The sequence below is a fragment of the Catharus ustulatus genome, chromosome 2 (assembly GCF_009819885.2).
Source record: "Catharus ustulatus isolate bCatUst1 chromosome 2, bCatUst1.pri.v2, whole genome shotgun sequence".
NCBI classification, from domain to species: domain Eukaryota; kingdom Metazoa; phylum Chordata; class Aves; order Passeriformes; family Turdidae; genus Catharus; species Catharus ustulatus.
The window spans coordinates 46,234,438-46,260,051 of record NC_046222.1 but is presented as its reverse complement, the minus strand read 5'-3'; the positions used below and the strand labels follow the sequence as shown (position 1 = coordinate 46,260,051).

Below are 25,614 nucleotides of genomic sequence, written 5' to 3'. Positions count from 1 at the left end.
ATTATTAAAATCCAGTTACTAGATTGAAGCACTGCTCTAGCCAACAGGTTTTAACTGTAACAAATATGTATCAGTTGTGACGCATGTGTCTGTGTCTCTCAAATGTTATTACATGAAAAGGATCAGAGATGGACAGTACACGACTCTGTTGATCCAAAACACAAAAGTGAAAGTGCTACTTCTAGTCCTAACTGCATTGCAAAAAAAAAAAACAAAAACCAAAAAAACAAAAAACCAACAAAAAAACCCCTAAACCAACCCAAAAACCAAAACCAAACAAAACAAAAAACAAACCCAAAACAAAACTAATATCAGTTCCTCAGTGCATGAATATTTGAATATTTTTTCCTTGTGCAAGTACTGGTCATCTAAAAACCCAAACCTGTATTCTTCCTGGTGGGTGTAAATCAAATCTACTTAAAAAAGTTCACAATGGGCTCTTCATGAATGCAAGTTTCCCACAAAACAGCATGCTGTTAAAAGTGTGCAACATGAAGGGAATGCCATCATGCTAGCTGAATGAGATTGGCAAAATATAGTCCTCTGTAAGGTAAGGCAGGGATTTTAATATGTAACGAAAGTCAAAACAAGTCCTTCTGCAGCACAAACTGTTGCAGCTGTCTGTCCAAGCACCCTTCCATTTATGTTCTCAGCATCCCGCAGAGTCCACCAATTATGCCATGTATATAAAGGTGTTGATATCTGACTCATCTCTTCTGATATATTTGTGCTCTATAAGCCATTCGATTTGCTCTTTTATCATTTTCTTTTGCGGCAAGAACATATTTTTCAATATTTCTACCAGTTCAGTCTGAAGCTGAGCATTAGTGATTTTCTTCCGCATCTTCATTATTTGGATGATAGCCTCCTGGTGGGGGACAAGAAAAAAGGAAAAAATATTTTTAAATGCCTGGATGAAGTGACAAAATGAACAAAGCATTAATAGGAGGCTCCTGGTAAGGCAAGCCAGCATGAAAATCTGTATTTTTGCTTAGAAATCAGAAATATGCTGCATTTTTTAGCCTATATAGAACTGCTTTTATAAAGAAACTGATGAAGGAAAAGAATGAAGCACTGGCAAGACATGACATATAAGACAATTCCAGTCAAAGGAGCAGTTAAATCCTGTATCTAGAGTGTGAATTACTCACTAAAACCAAATGTTCACTCACTCCCTGAGCAGAGCTTGCAGTTTCCTAGGTGACTTGTGATATACCTTGGGAACATCTCACTCATTTCGTAAGTACAATTAGGCATTAATCCTAAATTGCCAGAATGGTCACATCATATGTTACATCTGGTGGTGCAACTCACAATATGCATGGCTGCAATCCAGCCCAGCTGATAGAACACACCTGAAACTTGAAGGTAAAATGGGATTTTTGAGGCTCCATTGTAGGTGATGATTCCCGATACCAGAAAAAATTCAGGCTTTTCCAAAACTGTCAGCTCAAAATATTTGACATGAGTAGCTGACTGAAGGACTATCAACCACAGAGCAGGAAGCTGCAGTTTGTACAGCTAAGATGCACTTTTCAACTTCTCCTCTTAGAAGTCATAGTGCTGCTACTACAGCATGATCCCACCTCCAAGATTACTGTCTTCATACAGCACAGAGATATCAATATCAACAATGTTGTTTATTCCTGGTGGTGGCCAGTGTCAGTCAACCAATCTGCTGCTGTCACCCACCCCATGATGTTATGCCTTTACCACTTGCTTAGTCTGTGCTTTGTCCTCTTTGAAGATGATGACCTGGTACTTCAGAACAGCACGCTAATAACTACAAGTGCACAAACACACATGCAAAATCAGGTATTCACAGGGATCCAGAGTCATATAGCAGAAGCGATTTCCAAAGGGATTTCAAAGGCACCCATTTTGTACATCAGCATCTGATTGTGGGCAGCATGTAATGACAATACAAGAAATTACAGTAATGATAATGCAACAAAAGAAAGAGGGGAGTTTTGTATTCCTCAGGTTACTTGCCTGGGTTCGCAATATTCTTAGCTGGACTATTCCTTCATTCTCCTCTTCCCGCATTCTCTCTGTAGTAAGTTGCAATCGACCAATCAAATTTATCTTGCCCCTTTTCTGAACTTTAGCATTTTTTCTGAAAAAGTTGCATTGCACAAAAGTGAGCAAAAAGAAAAAGAATTGCAAAACCCAAAACACTTTCAATTGCAGAATTCCTGTTAAATTACAGCAGCAAGTACCATGACAGATCAGATACTTATAGGTTATTAGCATTACAGCATAGAGCTGTCTAACAGATCAAAACTCAATGCCAACGTCTCTGCACAATGAAACCTAAGTAATGCTAGCAACAATTACAAGTAAATCCAGCAGCTGAAACAATAGAATTTCAGGAAAATATATTTCAATTTAATTATACAAATTTAGGGATCTTTGGAGGAAGGTTTCACAATAAAGTTCAGGAAATTTGACTAGTTAATATTCCATCAAAGAACTGTGTAGGACAACACCCAGCTACTGCAATGAAGAAAGCTGATGGCATTCTTCAGTGGTCACCCACAAACTTTCTCTACAGCCTGTGTATTCTGTCATGTCCTCTCATAATTTCCCAAAGCTCAGAATCCTGATGACAGGAATAAGCATTATGGCCCTGGGTAACAAACTAAGCCCCAGGAAAACAGATTCATCACATCTCTTTCTCTACAGAGCCAGATGTCCATCTGCTGCTGAGAATGAGGCAGAGAATCTGAGATTCCTAGCAAGGGGCCAATTCTCATCATAGTCATAGATAGCAGAGGAGGCAGAAGCAAGTAAACCACACTGAACGTAGTATGCAACACTTAGACATTCTCTCTCTGCATTTCCTTGTGCTTGAAGGATTTCAAAGCACCAGAAAAAGAGCACTGCAATTCTCACAGAAATAAAGATACTCCGCTCAGGTGAGAGCCACACCAAAAATCCTGGCTCTTGACAGCACACCATATTATTAAGCAGTTTCACTTCGTTTTTTTTACCTGAATAACTCTTTTTCTGAAATTCTGTGTGTGTGTGTAATAAATAAACAACACAGCACTCTGCCACAGTGCTCTGATTACAGGCTGTCTTCCGTGAAATTTTATTGCTGACTGGAACATAGCAAAGCTTCCAATTTTGCACCTCATCCCTAAGTGTATAAGAAATTTAAGTTCACAGAAATTAGAATTATAAAAACATTTGAAGGAGCTGCTGCAGGTCATCTAATCTAACCACCTACGTGACTATTACCAAAATACATGAGGGTAGGGCAGCAAAGTGTGTGTCTAGGTTAATTTTGAAAACTTTCAAGAACAAAGGTTAACTTAAAGTGAATTCCTTTCATTATAAAACAGTACATTGATATTTTTACTTTTCAAACATCATCTTACATTAAACTGAACTCCTGGTTCACCGAGAAGAGGGTTCCTTCTGTAAAGTCTTTGGGTGAATTGACTTGAGGTTCATATAATAAAACCTGACGTTTCAGCTTTGGAAATGCTACAAGAGACTACAGAGAAAAGGGGAAGGGGAGAAAGAATGAAAATAAAACACCAGACTTTCCAAATGGAAGCAACTACTTTCTACAACCATAATTCTGCTGACTGTAGTGAATGAACCACATAGCCTTGTTAGGAACTAGTAAAGTCAGAGAGGGGACTTAGCTTACCAAATCTCCTTCTGAAATGGGTTAGCATAAGCAAACTAGTAAAATACACAAACTCATGGCTACAGAAGTGGTGTTAAGTCTGACTTGCATGATTTCTCTCTTTATTTGTGAGCTAAATAATTGTAAGTCTGCTAAAGCAAACACTGAAGTTATTTTTAAGCAATATGTATTTACCAGGTGTCACTCATTTCCTAGAATTAGACTTGACAAAACACAATCATAACTCTGTGCTGTAGGCAGCATATGGTCAAAAAATTCTTGCAGTTTCCAAAAACTTGTGAAGTAACACTGGGTAGAGAGAACATGTTAATGCAAAGGCTGTGTGTGCTCAGCAGTAGTGCAAGGAGCCAGCACTACAACTGATTAATTGCCAAGAAAGGCATTCACATTTCAGTTTCAAAATGTTATCAGACAGTGCTTTAAAAATACTAATCCAGTATTTCAGAGTACAAAAAATCAAGAAGCAATCTGTTTCAAGAGAAAGGGATATACCCATAAAGTCCTCCTAAGTTCTGCATCAGGGAGTTCAGTTGCCAGTTTAAGATTTTCAAAGCTGATCTTCTCTCTGGGTCTTTGGTTCCATGCAAACAGCACAGCCAGCTGAAATGTTGTTACCTCCAAGTCATACTGACCAACCTCATTCTTAAATGTTATCTGTGAAAAGGATGAAAATTTTACTTATAAGCCTGTCTGGATCACAAGCTTTCTTACTGCTATAAATACACAGAGAGTGCAGTCATCAAGACTGACACAATGAAAACTACACACTTACAATTCCATTGGACATGAGGTGGTGCCAATGGAGTTTTCTACCACTGTGATTCTTTTTATAAAATTCTTCAACCTCTGGGATGAGATCTTCTAACTCCGTGGGCAGCGAGACAAACACTTTTTCAGAGCTTCGGGACCAGGCACCAGCATTTAAAATTTTAATATTCACAGAGTCAGCTGTAAGACAATATTGGATTATATGAATCTCCAGGTATAACAGACAGATAAACCAAAACGTTTTGGGTTTTTTCCCAACTCTCAAAACAATTATGAAGGACTGAATTTTCAGACTGTTATGAGGTGTCTACCTACTTAAACATTAAGGTACTCTATGCACCACTGGTTTTCTTCCAGCAGCACTGATTGAAACCTGCCCTTTTGGTTTGCTGCTGCAGAGCTCAAACTCTGGTGCACCTTTACAGTTGATGCTTATAAACACTGCTCATGGGTTTTCAGCATGGTAGGTCCAATACTTGATGCTCCTCAGCCTCTCTCATCAGTGAAACAATCTCAGAATGTGATTTAAGTTCTTCATAGCATGCATCCACCTCTCCTGCTGGCAGATAAAGGAGGAGCACAGCACGGAACACTTGAAGAATTATGAGAGCATAAAAGGAGGTAGTTCAGGCATCCACCTGGCTGATGCCAATTCAAGCCCTTGCTTGCAATTTGTCTACAAGGGAAGGGAATCTCTATCTACAAGACTGGTCACAAGCAAAACCCGTTACAACTCACAGCAGAGTGATACAGCTCTCGTATCAAGTGCAGGAAAAAGCAGAGTCTATAGACACAAGTTTAGGGATTGTGCACAGCCGTGGAGACTGTTCAACCTGCAGTTGACATAATTTTCAACCTAAGATTTAACAGAGCTATTTTTCACTAAGAGAAATAAAAAGTAACAAATCATTTTAAAACAATACCTGGTAAAGCAAGTTTATTATTTTTGTGCATTTCTTTGAAGGCCTGGTTCAGGTCTTCAGAGACTTTGATATCCTGGAACATTCTAGCCAGCTTGTTTACATAGTCTGCTGGCATTCCCACTTCCTACATAAACAAACAGAACAGTAAATGTGACACAGAAAACTATGAACAAAAAGCTTTATTTTTAAAATAATAGGCTTGAATAAATTAAGAGCACAAAGAAGTACATTGGTAACATCACTCAACAGTAATAGTGAATCTGCAATGCAATATAAAGGGTTTCTTGAATGGATCATAAGGAGTTATCCCTTAAGGGCATATGATGATTCTTTTAAAGAAATTCAAGTGCTAAAGAGCATATGCATGCATTAAGGAATCCATGAGTTCTGAGATTTGAAGGAATGTTTAAGGCATGCAAATAATATTCTAATCCACATAAAAATTCAAAATTAGAATGGATCTCAAATTATTTATGTAATTAAACAAGTACACTGCATTTTGCTTATTTGCATATAGAATATATGAAACCTTTAGATAATTGTATGTGAAATATTTTAAAATCTATCACCACCACTACTAGAGAAGAGCCAAAGAGTTTTATTCTCACAAAGTTCTGGGATAGAAGGGAAATATAAAATGCCCTGAGTGATCTCCTATTAAAGATAAAACTCACCTAAGCAAGATGGATATTTAAGTTCAAGGGTGGAATATTAATTAATCACAAGCACATGATGTGAGGCACAACCAAAGAAAGATGTGACACTACTTACTCTGAGCCATTCCACCATATTCTCCTCAATTTCACTATCAGCTGATATATCCAATATCAGACGTCTTGTTAAGTGAGCTTTGTGGTATCGCATGAAAACATCTTTATTCTGTACATATTTAAGTACCAAAAGCTGTCAAAAATAGAGTTTAATATATTTATTTGCATTGTCAACCAGACAAGTCTTTGAATGCTGATCTAATGGCACTGTAGACTATGACTAGAGAAAGGCTACTTGACATTGCCTTAAGCACTACTGTGTTAATACCACCAGCAATGAATGTTTCATAATATCACACCTTCAATTTCTTCATTTGTCAAACATCAAGAAATTATCTTAAATCAAAAAAGACATTGAGTCTGGTATGTAAAAATCTCTTGTATTATTTTCTAGACAAATACTAATTATTGTAATACGTTACAGTCTCATATAGGCCTTAACTTAATATACCGATTTTGTGAACTGACAAAGGAGACATGAAACACTGAACAATTTACATTATTTAAGCACACATACTCGATAACATAATAAACTTTTCTTCTACTATTACACCTTGCATAACTGCTTTTGAAGATCAAGGCCTCGACCCACATAAGGAAATAAACAAATTAATTCCTCAGAATAATTGAGAATTAGAAAGCAAAAACATACCACTTCTTTAAGCTTTGCTTCAATTTCTTCAGAGGTTAGTTTTTTGCTTAGTGGTGTTTTTCTTAGCAACATGTCACAGTAATTAGCAAGAAGCTCAGGGCATTTGGATTCTGGCTGTGTTTTCAATCCAACTCTACATAAAAGAAGAACAGCATTTCTTCAAACCATACAGAATCCTGCTATTCTGGGGTAGTCACATTGTTAACAAGACAGACCACTCTCTCCTGATCCCCTTGGCAAGGATCCTGGCAGTATCGCTAAACTAATGAAAAATTAGGGATAACACCCTTCTTGAAAGAATAAATACTGCCAAACACTTTCAGACAGTTTCTACAGCTTATTTTAACTAATTACAATTTTAATTCATTGTTATAAGAACTATAACAATGAAGGATACAGGTGAAACTACATTTTGAATCCAACAGGGAAAGAAGCATTCCAGTAAAGAATTAACAAATGCTACAGTGAAATGTTTCACTCATCTCCTCAGTATGTCGTAATGAGGTCTCAAGAACAGCCTCCTGCACCACACTTCACAGACTGCAAAACTCAATACATCTAACACATACATAGTAACAGGATAAAATTATTTCATCACAGTTATAAAGGATGGACTAACAGCTAGGAGATTAAATGCAGACTAAAGTTGAACAAGGTATTACAGCAGACAGACTGCGGTTCTTCAAAATTCTTCGAGCACAGGTCATGTTCCAAACCTGTGTCTAGAATGGTGAATAAAACCAAATGGCAAGGACCAATCCCTATTCCTAGAATCAGATGGCATCAACCTGACTGCTACCCAAGGGTTCACAGCAAGCTCAGGAATCCAGTTTTCTTGCTCATTATTTCACCCTCTCATTGATTAGTATAGACAGAGCTAGCACTCTTCAGACAACTTGTCCTTTTTCTTAATTCATTAAGCAGTTTGCAGGCTAATGTCTTCTGCCCTCCTAAAGACCATCTGAAGTACAAGCAGATCACAAGTCTTTTGGCTATAACAGAAGACTAAGCAAGATGAAGTTTCATTTTGCTCAAACCAGACTGCATATCTAGACAACTTCAAAGTGCTTGGCAAGAAGAATGCTGAACAGAAGACCATCACAATCACAGTGGTTTCTAAGAATCCACTAGGCCAGGTTCACTTTAGGAGTGAAACAGTTTCAATGAGGTATCAGTTGAGATGGCCCCACAGGAAAGGAAACTATCAGAAGATACCTAAGAAACTCCTCTACCTTACCTACATCTATGCAAAGTATAGAAAGCAGGGATCTATTCCTTTGGGACAGCATTCCTCCAATAAATACAATGAGAAAGACTAATTCCTATTCAGGTTTGCCATTATCTGAAACCAAACCCAGAATAGGAACCAAGATACCGGACAGATATTTATAACCATCTACCCCTAACTAGAAACAATAGGAAACTGTTTCCATAGTAAATCAGACCACAAACTACATATAAGCAATCCCAAGCACCTAAATATATACAAATTCCTACTCAAGTGGCACATCACATGGTAAATGTTAACAATCAATTAACTGACTGCTACCTTCTCTTGGCTGAGTTAGCAGAGCAGGCACTGTAAGCATGGTCCTCCTTCTTGAGTCACGCAGGTCTGCCTAATCTACTGGAAGTTGCTTAAACTAACCTGGTTAATCCTGCACTGAAACAAAAATGCAACAGCTGGACAGGTCACACTCACAACTGGCACAAGAGGAGGTGGAAAACAGCTTGTGGATGGTTACACCTTAATCAGCCACAGTTATTTCCATGAAGATTACTGCCTCATTTACCCCAGGACCTTTGCTGAAGTTGCAGCAGAGTTATGCAGCTGTGGTTTTTGGAATTAATAATCCAGGACGCCATTATGAACTTCAGCTAACAAACTGACTTATAGTATAAAAGAACAGATCCCAAAATACTACAAATAAATTTAAGTTGAACCAGGCTGCTATTCACTGATCCACTTCTACACGAAGAGAGTCTTACCAGAGGTCAATAAGCAGTCTGAAATTCCACAATGCAAATAGCACAAAGCCCTTTTAAACATAGCATTACTTTTTGAAGAGACATTTTAAAAACCTTGATTCACATAAAGTTTACATGGCTTACCCCTTTTGCTTCAATGGCAATTCAAGTTTAAATATTGTAGCATCATTCACAACTGCTTTGTATGCCTGAAAAATAATTAGATTATTGGTGCTTCACTCCATTTCTCTCTGATATGAATTGCAAAGATTTAATCTCCTTTCACACTACTGAAACATGGAATTAATTCAATTTTTTTTATTAGCCCAAAGCTTGCAGATTCTATTTTCAGTTTGAGAGTTCAAACTATATGACTCGATTCCCCAACAAACTGATGTTTTCCTCTTTTCCACTATCATAGTAGTTTCCTTTAAACAAAACTTAGCAAGGGAAACCATGGAGCAGGTTGCATGTCTGAAGTCATGAGACAAATACAAAGTAAATTCCAAACACAAATTATTGCTGAATCAGACATTACAGTTCTCAGTACAAAGGTCATCTTCTAATCTGCTCTACAACATTACAGAGTTGAATATATGCAACTTAATGCAGCACTGCAACAGAAATTAAAAGCTCCTCAGCTGGTAGTAAGTTTCATCAATATTTTAGTCTGCATATTTAATAGAGTAATAGCAACTTCTAAATTCAACAGTGAACAGGAATGGGCTAAAGAGTTTTGCAAACATCATAATACAAATTGCAACAATTCTTATAGTGAACAAAAGACCAGCAGAAACACATACCTTATCTCTTGCAGTAAGAAATCTTGGATCATCTTGAAAAGCTTCTTTAACCAACTTGCTAAACCGATTAAATAGCGTGAGTAATTGCTCTACATACTTCTCAGAATCCTAAAGAGGCAAAAATCAAATAAAAAACCTAGGCTCTACAGAATTCAGTGTGAGCATACACATAATTCCCTAATCTATAAAAATGATGTACCCTAAAAAGCCTGCATACTGTGAATTTACATTTTATCTTTAGTCTCTGGATTGAAGAGTTCTACAGCATGTAGGCCTAAACACAGACTTTCAGGACAGTATTTCCAATATAAAAAAATTTAAAAATCTTTACTTTTGAAACACTATATAGTTACATTTTATTTTAAAGGATGTTTTCAAGGATCAATAAAAGTCACATGCCACATCCTAACTGCTGCAGACACCTAGGCCTCCTAGAACCCAGAGACAAAAAGATGATAAAAAGTTGAAAAAATACAGTGGGGAAAAAACCCTTATAATTTCCACACTGAACAACCACTCTTTGTTTGAAAGTATATTTCAAATTTCATCAGGAAGTTCTAATTCTGGAAAAATTGATTAGGCTTTTTAAATTAAGATTCTAGCATAATTGTATTGTGTAAGCATCCCATGCACTTAATTTATAATGGTTACCAAAAATTAAATTCACTTTTCAAAGCCACAACTGAAAACATAAAGAATAAAAAGTTATCCTAAGGACATTTAAAACTTTCAGTAGATCAAAATTTGATCTCCAAACACAAAATCTTAAAAATTATTTCCATTCACGCATTTGTCCGACAAATAGAGACTATTTGATTTCTGCAAAGTTGTTTTCCCATTGTTATTTTACTAAAACCCAATACACTTACAGTAGTAATAGTTTCAGCAGCTGCTACCATGTCTGCAAGTCCAGCACTAACAATATGTTCTTCCAAATCCTTTAGCATAGGCTCTATGCCATTTGGAACTTTATCCATCAGTGAAAACATTAAATGCAACTCTGAAAGATACAAATACTGATGAAGCCACCAGTCAAAGACCTGTATAAAACCCAAACATACTGTATTTCTCCTAGGCATGTCTCAAGTGCAACATTAAACATGTGATGAACAGACAATCCAATTCATCTCTTAAAAAGAAAGATGTCTAAAGTACAGTTCTAATTCTGGTCCCACTAGAAGATTCTTTTGAAGGCAAGAAGCATCTTTATTGTGATACTTGTTTATGCATATAGTATCGAATACAGTATGCTAATGCATATAGTATGACAAGCTTGAATAAGACCCCCATAAAACCAATGCCAATTTGGATTAAGTCCAGGTTCTAACTGCCTTCAAATCCTAGGCAAGAATATCTTTCAGTTGGAAGCCTACAGAAGTTTATGCAGGAAACTGTACGGATTCAAGACATCTTTTAAATTTTGTATTAAAGCAAACACACCTATCTTTGTGTATGTTTCAAAACTGCTTACAATGCTTTGTTTGATAAAAGCTTGCAAAGTTCTGAAATAACCAAATGCAAACAGTGAACTCTTCTTCCCAAAGAGTTTATTTAGTTTTTCGGACAGTTACCAGTACAAAAACTTCAAAAAGTCATGTGCTTTATTTGTATACTTTCTTTGAAGATATTTCAATACTGATTAAAAAAAAATACTGCATAACCAATAAGAATCTTGACAAAGCTGTCCAGAAAGAACACTGGGATTAAGGTCATCAGATCATCACGTCAAAAAGCGCAGGGATTTGAACTCAGCATGGCAAAGGACTTTGCTTCATGAAGTAGAACAAATAGACTCTGATTCCTTTTTGACAGAAAAAAAATTTATAGATTCACTTAGTTCCTCAACATTAGGTCTACTATGAAAGAGGAAAAGTCAGAGGCCCTGCCTTTGATTTCTCTTCTGCATTAGTTTTGTCAGCAACAAACATCAAGATCCCACACCATTGAGGATGAAATATGCTACCATCATCTGTACCACAACAGCTACTGCAGAAGCAAATAGAAAAGCACAGAGAAGAAAAAAAAATCCTTTTAGAACATAACAATGCAAATTAGGGAATGGAAACTACAAACAACGTTGAATAAGAACTTGCAATGGTACTACAGACAACTCATAATGGGCTGAATTACAATGTTTCAGGAACCAGGAAAAAAAAGAAAAAAAAGCAGTTGGAGGCATTCTCAGTGAAATGTAGATCTGCTGTTAAAAATGGCAGCACTGTTTTACATACAAAAAGTCCAAAAAGCTCAGCTTTTACTGGATCTTTTAATCTAGGCTTTTAAAAAGAGCAAGAGAGAAGAAAGGGCAAAAAAAAGAAACAGAAAGATATGTTAAAGGGCTCTACATCTGTTTCTGTACAGTAGTGATGCCATAAATATTTTTTTTAAAAAAATCAGTGGTCTCTTAAGAATCAATAGCAAAGGAAGACTCCAGCTGCATCCCTAAGACTGCAGGATCCAAAAATTCTTCAAAGACAGATTTCCAAGTAACAAAATCAAAAGGAGTATTTTACTGGAATTTCTCTCAGAATACATAACGACACTGTGCTGTAGTTGTTGGGGCACTTAAAGTCTGCTTTCATTCTGTATTCATGAAAGCCAAGCACACTTTTTATTTCTGCTGCACTTCAAGAAGAAAACTTAGGCCTCCCTTCCCTAATACTATAAGCAAACAAAAACGTCAATTCTGAAGTGCTTGCAAGCTAAGACATTTTTGATAGATTTTATTGGAAAACATTATTCCTTCCTGTCTTTACACAGCGTGTAAATATCACTTAATAAAACAAGAGTATGTGCCCAGCTCATAGCCAAAAATCCCCACCAAAACAGCCCTTTTTTGTCAGTGCTGTTTAATAAAGAAAACATCCCTGAATTCCTTGGGGCAGATAATATCAGAAAGATGCATGAGCAAAGCACAGCAGAGGACACTATCAGATGTATACATTACTATGTATAGCTCCAGTCTTTAATTAGGTTTCAGTCATCTGCACCTGCATCCTTCATTGAAGCATCTGAAACAGTTCTTACAGACTGAACGGAAGTGCTCTGCAACCAAGCACTACCACAGGACAGACACAGCCACAAGAGAGGGCTGTGTGAATATTTCAGCAGCTTTCTAAAGAAAGTTCCTTTGGCAGAGGAACCCTTCTGAAGCTCTGCATTTACATAAGCCTCCTGCATTCTCCCAAAGGCTGTAACATATACTCCTAACAAGTTTCACTGCTTTCTACATTTAGCTCTGGACTATTGCCAGAAATCATGCTACTAGATGAACCGATCAGTATGACATAGTTTTGAGGTCAAATATTTTCTTAAATGATGGCTTTAGAAGTATTTTCTATAATATTTAAAGTCATAAACAGTTTTCTCATTTCCATAGAAATGAAAACCTCTGAAGACGTAAGTAAATACTCCCTGGCTGCAGGATACCAAGACTTCAAAGAAAAATTAACCTGTGATTTCAGGGGGGTTTTTATTTTTTTCCTACCTGAATTATAACATTTTAATGACATATGTAGTTTGTTTTATCATACAGGACAACACAAGACTTCTGAACCACACTAACTTCTCAACTTCTGGCAGCAGAGTTAAAAAAAACCGAAAACTTTCAAAAGGCATGCAGAGCTAACTTTCAATACTCACACTGATATATTGGCTATAAAACCCCATGAACAGCTTGCAGAGGTTTTGTTCATTTGACCTACAGGTCCTGCATCAATAATCAGAGCAAGAAAAAATTCTCCCCCCTTTTCAGAAAAAAAATCTTTTATAAAGAGATGTTTCACACTTTTTGTCAGGTGTAAAGAGGTAGTGGGGTGAAATGAAGAGGAAATGTTTGTATCTGAAGTACCCAAAGAGAAAGTAAAGGCATATGGTGCATTCACAAGAGTTGGTCAATATGATGCAAGTAAGTATGGAAAAAATAAAGAAAACAGAGCACAAAATATTTTCTTTCAAGCAAGATTAGAGCTATCCACTCATTTAAATTAAAGTATTATGTATATAGATATCAAAAGTGATAGAAAAAATATGAATCAATGGTAATTTTTGCGGGATTGTTCATGTGCAATAATATTCTTATATGGAACACTACCACCATCTATTAAAACAGTAATTTGATATACCTACACACAAATCTATTTTTATGCAGTTCATGCAGGGTTCACCCTGCACTGCTCTTGAAGCTCCACTTACTTTCTGTTTCATTTCGTTTGATCATGCCTTGGCATTCAGCTAAAATAGTCTCTTTAAAAGATGTCACCAGGGCATTGACGCAGCACTCCATGAGCTGAAATATATTAAACACAGGATTAGCTCAAGCAGCCACCTGAACACTGAAGTCTGACGTGTCTCAAGTTTGCCATGACACAAAATCTAACCTGTTCTCAACAATCAGCTCTATAAAATAATTATGTGGTACATATATGTGCAGTTTGAACAGAAATTGTTCCATGCAGGAACAATATTTCTTCAAAATGTTTAGGTTAGTAAAAGTGGCAAAGTCTCCTCCCAACCATTAATGAGTTTAGTACTTCTGTCGACTCTTTTCTCTCAAGGGAGCCACCACTTTTGGAACAGTAACTACCCTACTTCATTTCCAAGTATACATCCAAGAGCTAAGAATAGTTCTCATTCCAGCATACCCTATTTGGACCAGGCTGGATGGCTTGAACAAGGCATTAGATCTAGAACAGAAACTGCCTGTACATTTCAGGACCATCTCTCCTTTGTCAGCCTCTTTATATGGGCTACAGTTTATATCTGTGCAAAATGAATGACTCACAGCTTAACAAAAGGTGTAAAGCACATTTTGACCCACTTCAAAACAATGATCAGATTTAAAAGGTATTTATTTAAAATAACCTGTTTCCTGAACTAATTTCAACACAGACAATGATGACATATTCAATGCAGTTAAATCTTCCTCTAGAACCTGAACTGTGTAAAAAACTGCTGAAGAGGGAAGGAAAAAAAGAAAACCCATCTTTAATATTAAATGGCCATATTTCAGCCTAAGAGGAAATATATTACAGCTTTAATGAAATTTCTATTGCTCCTCTTGATTGCAATGAACAGTAACTCTTTCAGGTGTTCTAAATGAGCACTGAGAAATTCTTTGCCCAACAGTTTGACAGTTTATTTTCAAACATGATTCTCATCCACTGTCAACCACAGGAAAAAAATTCACTATACCTAACTCAAAATTAAAGAACAAAAACTAATCTGAAAAAAAGCCTGCCCTTCAGTTTTAATTTTTGATCTACAGGTACCATTAAAACACCAGCAGAAATTGCAGATTACCAGATTGGAAAGTAATACATGTTTTTGCAACAAATGATTTATGACTAAAACCATAAAATAAATTGTTTCAATTTACTGCTATCAAATAATACTGTACCACAAAACTAAAAGTTGCAATATAACACTATATCACTATATAACTATGAAATACATGATTTTTCTACACATCATACTCACTGCTTCTACAGAGTTACATTCACGTCTTGTTTCTAAATATCGTAGTGCTCTTTTCTCTTCTTCTTTTAGTTTAGCATCTGCCTGTGCAAAAGTAGAACAGCAATCATTTTAAGTACTAACATGTTCAGTACAAAGCTACAACAGATTTTTTTACTTACATATTTCATATAATTCTGTACACCGTTTTGTTGTAAATAAGAAGGAGCCTGTGTTCTATAAAATCTCTCTGTTGAATCCAAATATGCTTTTTCAAAGTTATCCCGATATATCTGAAGTTTATCTTCAGGATTAGAACAAAGGTTAACTGCAAAGAGAAAGTCCAAACTTACTCTCAAGTCTTGGAAATTTATGTGGCTACCAATAAGCAAATTTCAATGAGAGAGTGAAAATTGTCTTAAAAGGATGCATTGAACAATTTGAACTATCTGATAAATGGACTCTGATCACAAAGGCAACAAAATTTGTTCAATCTTTGCTCCCAGAAACATTCGGATCAACTATAGCAAACTGGAAAAAAATGTCATAGTTAGCTCCAGCACTTCAGACATTCACACTTGGTAACCATAAATACACACACAATTGCAAAATTGTAAAGAAGGAATAAAAAAAAGCTCTGGATAGTGCCTAATAAAGAAAAAAGTTCTCCACCTGACTGAACAAAAAGCTTCTCTTAGACACTGTTCCTGGAATCACAATGTCTCCTTTTTTAGACTTTTTTCCCTGTTTTACAAGAATGGAGACAGCAAGCTTATTGCAGAGCTTTGCACTATTTGGAAAAGAGTTTCCACTTTCTTCTCAACTGTTACAGAGAAATTAAAAGTCATTAAATGGAATATGCTTTTAAAAAAGTTAGAACTTGACTTCTATAAAAAGTTGTCTTAGTGAATATTAGCCATAAGTTTAGTTCAACAGGCTGGAAAGCTTTCAAAAGTAGCAGGCAATGGTGAAATATCACAGAAACTCCAGATACACAGATCTGTTCTGCAACAAAGAAAAAGACTGAAAGTCTTAAAAGCCTGCTCAGCATTTCTTCTTCAAACTGTCTAAAGAATCAGAAACAGTATGTGAAGGAGAACAGACTAAGTTATATGTGCAACCCCAAAAGGTCAAAAAGTACCCTTCTCATTGAAAACATTGATTTTCCAGTAACTGATACACAGGTAAAGCACTAAGAAGCTAAAGATTATATAAAAAAAAATAATTGGTATCATGGATCAACAAGCACGACAAAAAAAAAAAATCAATACAAAATGCTGAGATAATTCCAACTCTACCACCACAACTGCCAACTCTATATAAAGAAAATTCTTTTACTAAAGTGGAGGCAACAGATCAGTGTGTACAAGAAGCCATACCATATGATTCTCGAACTCCAATAACGAGCTGGGAATCGAAAGCTTCTCCAAGTCTTTCAGCATGAACTAGCTTCATCGCACTGTCCTGAAGTCTATTTTTTATATTTGAAAATATGGATTCATTCCACGTATCTAGCATGAGCTGCATATCAGGAAGAAAAGAAAATCTTGTCAGAAAGGTACATGCAGACCTAAGTTTGTGAAAAAAATACAAGACATCAGAAACAGAAATTGAGCAATTTATAATGTAATTGTCATGTCACATGCTGCAGTTCAGCTACGTCAGAACTTGATCTTGTTCTACACTTGTTATAGAAGTCATATTTAGCTCAAATTCTAAATTTACTTTATGTAACTGGACAGCTAAGGGAATCAGTCTGGAATTCAAATATTCATTCCATAATTCTCTATTATTTCTACAGTTCTTGATAATCAGTCAAGTAATCTTTCCAGCAATACAATGTGTCAGGAGTTGTAATATCAGGGGGTACTTTTGAGGCAAACACCCAAACATAATTCACCATTTGGCAGGCACAGTCTTAGACAAAACTAACGCCACAGTTACATAAAGAAAAAGACTGATGGTTTTACATTGCATTTATCCAACAAGAAAGTTCAGTATGCAAGTAATGCATTGCTGCTCATAAACTCCACATCTCATCTAGGCACTGCTAAGTTTTAAGACTAGTTATGAAGGCTCTTATCAAAATCCTCATCACTCATTGTGCCCCTTCATACTCCATTGTGTGATTTATTATTTTTGGTGATTGCTACATCACATTACAGCATTGGTGCAATTTCATCTCGAGCTACAGAATGCCCTCAGTGCTGTCACTGACACCAGCTGTGCAACGAAGCTCTCCGGCAGTACAGCTCACTACAGCTCACTCACCTTTCGAACAATGCTGTCCTCCACGTTGGACTTCTTGTTGCTGCCCTGCTTGCCCATGAGAGTGATCTCTAACTGACAGAAGGGTTTGGGCAAAATGTCGCACTGGGTGAAGAATTTGCGCCACTCCACGATGTAGGCTTTGAGTAGAGCTGTATCATCCTGGTGACTCAGCACTCTCTGCAGGTGGGGCGAGTAGAGGAGGGAATTTATAAATCAATTTATGCACAAAATATGGCCTTTGCTTATGTTGAAACTAACTCCTCATATAGAACTCAAATATACAGATATATCAGACTAAGAAAGTCTACATACTGAAGTGTCACCTTGAAGTAGTTATTCATTAACCAGTGTCATATGGGTCATTTCTAAAGGGCAAAGAAAGCAGCAAAAAGGTACTCAGTAAGTTCAAATTTTCTATAGGAACCTTTTTTTTTTTTTTCCTTTTAAGCCATGTGCAAGTAAAAAATTAAAATCTTTGGTCTAAAGGCATGTACTGGTACAACCATATAAAATAATTTTAATTAACATAAACCTGTAAGAACTGTGTTCTACACAGTGACAAGTTTTGATTCAATGGCATCTACTAACTTTCATTACACCCAGACAGATAGTTAACATGTATATTTTATTAAAGCCTGAAAACTTAGCTACATTGTACGCTGGCTATAGTAATGCCAAAAAAACCCAAAACTGTGTCTCAAATAACAGTCAACACAAACCACATCAAAAGGCCTCAGCTCAGCATAGCATTTATGCATGTAAGTAGGCAAACTGTGAAACTTAAAAAGCAACATTTATAGGCCTGATTATACAAAGACCTCTATTAAAAACTATTTTCCTTGAAGCAAAGACTTAGTGGTGCAAATCATTTCACTAAAAGGATAAAATAAAAGTGTACAGAATATTTCTAAACTTTTGTCACAGGATGCTTTAGAATTTTTTTTTAATTTCAAAACAACTCCCTCTTTTAAATCCCTCATAGCAAAAGATGTTTTCTGTAGCATGTGTTACAAACACAAGAACTTCCTTTGAGTCTATTGACAGCGGCATTTCTTTGGAGGGAAGCCCATAAAACTGGACAGCTGAGCTTGCTGAGTTGATAGCACAGATATTTGTAGTACACTATACATATGGCTTATTTTAAAGCAATCCATGAACACATCAAAATAGCACTGAAGCTATATAAGGTTTTGTTTTTTTTTTTTTTACAGACAGTAATTTCTTATGAAAAATTCTGCCTTTAGAAGTTTTCAAGTGGAAGAAAATTCCATAAGTACTGCCGGATAAGCAAAAATAATGCTGTGTTTTTGTTGTTTTTTAATATAACAGAAAAATCACTGCCCATCCCAGCTTCAAGCACTGTGAGAAAACAATGAGCCAAGCAAACGCTCAGGGCTCTTCTCTTTGTCAACAGAAGTTTGCAGGGCAATTATGATCTCCAGAACATCACAAAATTTCAAACAAAAAAGCGATGCACTTAAATTCAACAAAAGTCAGAATTATTTGGCTATTTTTCTAACAACGCGAATAGAAGTTATGAAACATTAAGAACTTACTGCTTGTGCCTGTTTAATAAAATCAAGGATGTCTTCTTTCAGAGCTTGATGGATTTTTGCTGGACCTTTATCATCCCACAAGCAAACTGCATGTACATCTCTAGAAAACAATTTATCCACTTTTTAGTAACAGCTACTCAAAATTTAATGCTGTAAGGTCTGAGGCTTAAACAGTCATAATTTCATCATGTCTAAGAAATTAATACACTTCTGATCTGTCACTGTTAAACAACACACAACTAGACTCAGTGACACACGTGAGAAAGCATGTTTGCAGAAGAGACTGAAGCTTTAAGAAAAGTTGTAGAAGCAAATAACTGCAACCTATCTAGGAGAAGGCTATGGTCAAGAAGACATCTAAGACAATTCTGTTTTCAGTATACCTATTCAATAATCCTTATTAAGGACAAATTTTAAATCTTTTCTTTGAAAAAGACAGACATCACTTGCCAGTATCAGCATTACTACTCAGCCCATGCTATTGTGAAATGCTAGCATTAACATGCAGCCCTCCCTGACATTTTCACAATCCAAGCACTACAACATCCTACAAAGCCAATAGGCCTTCCTCATAAGAAATCTGAACCCTGAGGGATCAGGTAATTTAAAAGACGATTTAATTAGTTTAATAAGATCACTCAAAACATTTCATGGCAGTGGTGCATTTTCAAATGAGAAAAGTTATTAAACAACACTGCAAAAAATTCTGAGTTTTAATCAACATTCAAATGAAACTCTTCTTACCAAACAGCCCAGCAAGCACATCTTAACTCCGATTCTTTCCATACTGAAGACTAAATAAAGTTACACTCCTAAGCATACATCATACGTAACATGGCTTAGAAAGCCTTTTTTGATTCATTACCATCCTCTGGTTTTAGTTCCACCTTTCAGTAACAAGGTCACATCTCTGCAGAAAAACACCTCTTACTTTGTTTCTATTAAATGAATACACTTATTTTAATACAAAAGCAGCTTTTTTAGTTTAACTGAAAAGACAAAACTCTCAAGTTGCTTTGATACAGACTGAAGGTGCTGACCCAAGGTTTACAGAGGTCTTACACAAAATTCACAGGCAGAAAAGGCATTACTGTATTTAGAATGTCATTGTTTCCTGACAGTAGTGAAAAAAAAGCAGTACCGGATAATTATATTCAAAGGACATGTAGAAGACACCTACAGATTTTGCATTTTTATTAAGAAGCTTAACAAAGAACACTGTCCAAAAATATAAACCTAGGGAAGTGGGATCCTTTCCCTCAATAGCTTCAATTTAGCTATGAAGTTACCTAAATTCTATTCAGTAACTTTTGCAAGGAAAAACAATAAATATAAAGTTTCAATTCCAATGCAGAATTATTGAACTAGTTATTAAAAATTAAAGCAACGACTCAGAACTGAGTTTTTACCTTAACTATACCATGTCTCTGGCAACTACTACAGCAGAGAAAGCGTAAGATATTAAAACCCATCACATTAGATTACCTTTCCTCTTGGTTGGCAGGAAAGTGTGACAGGTGCATTAAACTGCATGTAAAGAGTCACTACATTGTCCTCATCAAAAAGAGCAATAAAGACAGAGTGCAACAAGACTGCATTTCAAAAAAACCCTACTGTTGTGACAGACTTTACAAAGCAAAATAAGAGTCAAGATCTAAATTACTACTGTATTTGAGGTCAAATAACTCCATAGAGACAAAGATTATTTTAGATATACTTCTGATGTTTCTTTTTTAACCACCTCCATATCATATTTGCAAAAATCACACAATGCATGCCACAAAAAAACAATCACCTAAACTTCTGGAAAAGTAACTTCTTGCTTTTTGGAAGGAAGAAAATGACAGGGTTTATAGAAAGCACATTAATACCAACATTGTCTGAAAATTCATATTTCATTCTTAGGGTAAAAAAGTATTCAAATTATACCAGTTAAACTGCACCACCCTGTTACTTCAGTTATTTTAGAAGAAAGCCATTCAAATCAGAATAATGTAACATTCAGCAAACAACCTTTAAATGAATTTACTGAGACAGCAGTAAACATTTTCTCTCCAATTCTAACAAAAAGTTTGTGGGCAGGTACAGAAGTTGTTTACTATGGTTAGCTGAAGTCAAAAGCTCAGCTGTTCTTTCTCCATTCTATTTCCAAAGACCTGAATCTCAACAAAGCTCTACTTTTGCACACTTACAGCGACGTTGGCACACTTATCCCTCAATACAACTTAAACTTGTATTTTTGTTCTGTATTTCCACACAGTCTGTCACGTAATTTCTGTCTGTATCAGGAGTAGTTCAGTAACTGCAGTCCCATCATACAAAAGGAAGTAAGATACAAAAGAATTACTTACGAAAACAGATCAAACCATTGCTGTTTCGTAACAGACTCCTGACGAAGAAGTTTCAGAACGATGGGGCGCATGGAATCCCATTTGTCTTCAAACTGAAGTGAACCTTTATTCTAAAATAAACAACAAAAAAGTATTGTTAATAAACTAGTATCTTACTTTAAGTTGTCTTTAAGGATTGCAATTTCTACAGTTAACATAAAAATATTTTCTCAGGTGTCCCTCATAAGCTAGCATTTAAGGTACGCCACCACAGCTGAACAGCACTTTTCACAATAAGTATTATTTTGAGAAGTGACAGAGCTATTATTTGTTTCAAAGAAACTGCCAATTTCTTAATTTAATCACTGCATTATCTGCAATGCAAAACTCTAGCAAGCGTTCTTCAGCTGTTAGTAGAGTTACACACAGACAACATGGATGATACTTGGAGTAGCTTCATTGTTCCAACCGAGATACCTGCAGCAGAAGTCAGGAGGCAGCTGTGAACCTGTCTTGCATACACCATCCTGATCAAAATGGCAGCCAGGAATCAGGAATGGTATTGTGGATGCTACCACGTACCTTTTTTCTCTCACTGCGCATTTGGCATCAGCAGCAAAGAGGGAGGAAGGAAGCAGAGTAACATAGGAGCTGCTGTATCGCAGACTCCCTTCCGGTGGGTTAACTGGCCACAAGGCCAAGACTACTGCTGGTGCAGAAAAAAACTATTTACACCATGCTGAAAATCTAATCCAAGGTGTATTTTTCAAACTTATGACACAAATTAAGAGGAAAACTAAAGAAATGAAGTGTTCCCATATAATTCTGATTATTCCGAAAAATTTCACAAAAGTATCCAGGCTAACTTCCATTATTTAAAAAACCCAAACAATACACCAACTTTGAGAGAAAAACAGCAGTTCTACCACATATGTTGTGATTCTACTTGCTTAAAGTTCTACATTTTAAAAAGGAAAACCTGCTATTAAAAGAATACACTGATTGAGAGTTCTGAAGCAGAAAGACTACTGGTTGAGTTGTTGGCAGGGTTATGTTCCAGTGCACTGTTTACTTTTGAATAGATCATTGTCTTGGCTGGAAATACTACATTTGACACAATTCACTTCAAATAGCAACTAATACAGTCTGTTTGAAATTCTGCTAAGTGCACTGTTCTGCAACTAACATCTCTTCAGATAAACAAGCATGTGAAGCACACTGAGTTGCCTCAATCACCTCCTTTTTACTAATTTCTACATGGAAATTTACATTAAATCTATTCTTTAGTACTCAGAATAAGCACAGTTTGGCAACCATATCCCCTGGTGTTCTCAAGTGCAAAAGTACCTCATCTTCAAGTTACAAAGATGCAACAGGGACCACAGTAACTATTTACAGCCACAGCACCCAGAGGCCTCACAGCATTGTGAAAGGAACTGAACACAACTTTCATAGGATCAGCCCCTGTTGATAAAGTCCATAAATCTTTCAACATTAAAAAATAATAAATTGTTTGCCTATTCAGAGACAGTTTTACCTATTCTTTCCCACTGCAAAAAAAGAAATTTGAATGCATCATCTTTGAAAATCATCACCTAAATGCTTCCCCTATATAGAAGCAGTTTTACAATTACTTCCTAATGTTTGATGCATTGTACTAATCTTTCCTAGTCGTGTAAAAATTGTTAGCTTCTATTTGCAGATACATCTCTTCCAAGTCCCTCTTTGAAGGATTATCAACATAAAATATCAGCTACTGAACAGTTAAAAGTTCCAGAAAAGGCATTTTTTAAAAAGTAAAAACAACTTCCTCAAAAGTTTTCCTTTTGAATGAAATCTCAGAGAAGACTGCTCAAGTTTTTTGGAACAGATAAAAAAAATCTGTTCTGCAATTCTTGAGAAGTGCAATTCAGTTCTTCACCAAAATCAGCTAAAGATACAACCTCAATGCTCTATCTTTGTGAGTAAGACTCGTTTCACTATAAAACATGGGGAGGAGAAGGACTGTAAACACAACTGTTTATATTACTCAGATTGTGATTACCTATTAATCTTAAGAAGCACAAATAAAACTCAATTTCATTGAAAAAAACCCTGTGTCCACTTGTAACCAACATCTGCCCACTTAAAAATAATTACTCAAATAAAGCTTATCCTGAAATCCCATTACATAAGTTTAGAACTTCATTTCCTATACATCGGACTAATTTTTTCCACATTTCCTTCTTTATTGTTTAAGTAGAAGATGAAATAAAATTAATGGATGAAAAATCCTACTCAACTGTTCTTTAACTTCAATAAACAATTCACAGACATATAGAATAAGCTGAGTTGGAAGGGACCCACGAGGTCCATCAAGCCCAATTCCGGGCCCTGCACAGGACCCCCCAAGAGTCACACCATGTGCCCGAGAACATTGTCCAAATGTGCTTCTTGAACTCTGCCAAGCTGGTGCTGTGACCACTGCCCTGGGGACCCTGTTCCAGTGCCCAAACACCCTCTGGGTGAAGAACCTTTTCTTAATATCCAACCTAAACCTCCCCTGACATAGCTCAGACCATTCCCTCAGGTCCTGTCACTGTCACCACAGAGAAGAGATCAGTGCCTGCCCCTCCTCTTCCCCTCTCAAGGAGGCTGCAGACTGCAGTGGGGTCTGTCCTCAGTCCCCTCTCCTCCAGGCTGAACAGACCAGGCGACCTCAGCCACTCCTCATATGGTTTCCCCTCCAGGCCCTTCACCATCCTTGCTGCCCTCCTTTGGACACTTTGTTGTTTAATGTCTCTTTCATACTGTGGCACCCAAAGCTGCCCCCAGCACTGGAGGTGAGGCTGCCCCAGCTCAGAGCAGAGCAGGACAATCCCCTCCCTTGCCCAGCTGGCCGTGCTGTGCCTGATGTCCCCCAGGACAGCTCTGGCCCTCCTGGCTGCCAGGGCACTGCTGCCTCACGTCCAACCTGCCACTGACCAGTACCCCCAGGTCCCTTTGTGCAGCACTGCTCTCCAGCCTCTCATTCCCCAGTCTGTCCTTACATCCAGAGCTGAACCATACCAGGTGCAGAATCCAGCACACTCCCTTCTTGAACTTCATCTGGTTGGTCATTGCCCAGCCCTCTGATTTGTCCAGGTCCCTCTCCACAGCTTCCCTGCCTTCAAAGGAGTCAGCAACTCTTCCTGGTTTTGTATCACCTGAGAATTGCTCAGTGTCCCTTTCAGTCCTGTGTGCAAGTCATTTATGAAGATGTTGAAGAGCACAGGGCCTAAGATGGAGCCCTGTGGAACCCCACTCATGACAGTCTCCAGTCTGACATCACCTAATTCCCTATAACGAATCAGTTGTTCACCCATCACATGATGTGTTTACCCAGCAGTGGGCCGGACATTTTTTCCAGAAGGATGCTCTGAGAGACAGTATGGAAAGCTTTACTGAAATCAAAAAAGATTACAGCAACATCATCTAGGTAGATTTAGGCTTCCATGACATTACAATTTTATACTGTAATTATAGAAGAAAGGGTGCATTAAATACCACCTACTGTGTATCATTCCCACTCATTAATTCCATCTTTATTAGTGCATGAGGTCAGTGACAATTCTTTGGTGTTACCAAAGTCACACATGCAATTTCTGAGCAGTATTTCCTGCGCAATTTTTCTTCCTTACTTTGCTTCCAACCACAGTTCCAAAGAAAAGGTAAACAGGACAGTAAGCCATAACTTTGATGAAATAAAATTGCTCCACTTATCAAATCTTCTCTGAAAACACAGACTACAGTTGAGAGCCACACCCTGGCTACATAGCCATCCTAGTGTTTAAATTTTAATGATTTGAAAAATAACTCTTCTTGCAAAATATTTTGTTTTAAAATTCACTTCATTAAATTTGTTCATAAAATTTAAAGTTCCATTTTAACACTAAACTTTACTTGACACATTCTTCTTTACTTCACACATTATACTTTTCCCTGTTCTTCAATTCTACGCATAAGCACTTAAACATAACAGATACAACAAGACAAGGCAATACACCAAGACCTTCGTGCTACTCTCCCTTTGAACCTCAAAATGTCTCTTTGGAACTCTCTTTGCTGTGTACTCTCCTTATTTCAGGCCACACAGAAATTCAGCCCTGCTCTCTGCCAGATGCTCTACACAGCACTGTAGAAAAGTAGCATTCTCTAGGTCTCACTGTACATCTGAGTAACATCTTCACCTTTACGACTTCAATGTTTTCAGACAGTATTTACATTACAAACAGTTCACAGAGGGATGGAGTAGGAAATGCGATGTCCTAGACGGAAACAAGCACTGTCTGATTAATCTCTGCTACAAGTAGCTCTAAAAATCAGTGCAATGCTTGTAGCAAGTTTCTACCCAAAGCAGAAAAGTAGCCACAGGAAAAGCTTTTGTATGTAACCAACCAGTGTGCGACACTCCCTAGCTTCTTAAGGATATCCTAAATG

At 36.9% G+C, this 25,614-nt stretch overlaps 1 protein-coding gene across 1 annotated transcript in view; it reads right to left on the bottom strand.

The window, feature by feature from the left end:
* Positions 1-309: 309 nt before the first annotated feature.
* The window catches only part of CUL5 (cullin 5), a 28,506-nt gene continuing 3,201 nt past the window's right edge, over positions 310-25,614 (bottom strand). Inside the window, exons 2-19 of the mRNA XM_033052857.2 lie at positions 21,178-21,287; positions 18,827-18,926; positions 17,271-17,447; positions 16,379-16,520; positions 15,182-15,327; positions 15,024-15,104; positions 13,740-13,833; positions 10,415-10,545; positions 9,546-9,653; positions 8,887-8,951; positions 6,775-6,907; positions 6,124-6,255; positions 5,353-5,476; positions 4,434-4,609; positions 4,154-4,315; positions 3,384-3,502; positions 1,993-2,116; positions 310-868 (exon numbers count right to left, since the gene is read on the bottom strand). Of these exons, the coding sequence (XP_032908748.1) occupies positions 674-868; positions 1,993-2,116; positions 3,384-3,502; positions 4,154-4,315; positions 4,434-4,609; positions 5,353-5,476; positions 6,124-6,255; positions 6,775-6,907; positions 8,887-8,951; positions 9,546-9,653; positions 10,415-10,545; positions 13,740-13,833; positions 15,024-15,104; positions 15,182-15,327; positions 16,379-16,520; positions 17,271-17,447; positions 18,827-18,926; positions 21,178-21,287 (2,319 nt within the window). The 3' untranslated portion in view covers positions 310-673. The remainder of the gene's footprint in view (positions 869-1,992; positions 2,117-3,383; positions 3,503-4,153; positions 4,316-4,433; positions 4,610-5,352; positions 5,477-6,123; positions 6,256-6,774; positions 6,908-8,886; positions 8,952-9,545; positions 9,654-10,414; positions 10,546-13,739; positions 13,834-15,023; positions 15,105-15,181; positions 15,328-16,378; positions 16,521-17,270; positions 17,448-18,826; positions 18,927-21,177; positions 21,288-25,614) is intronic.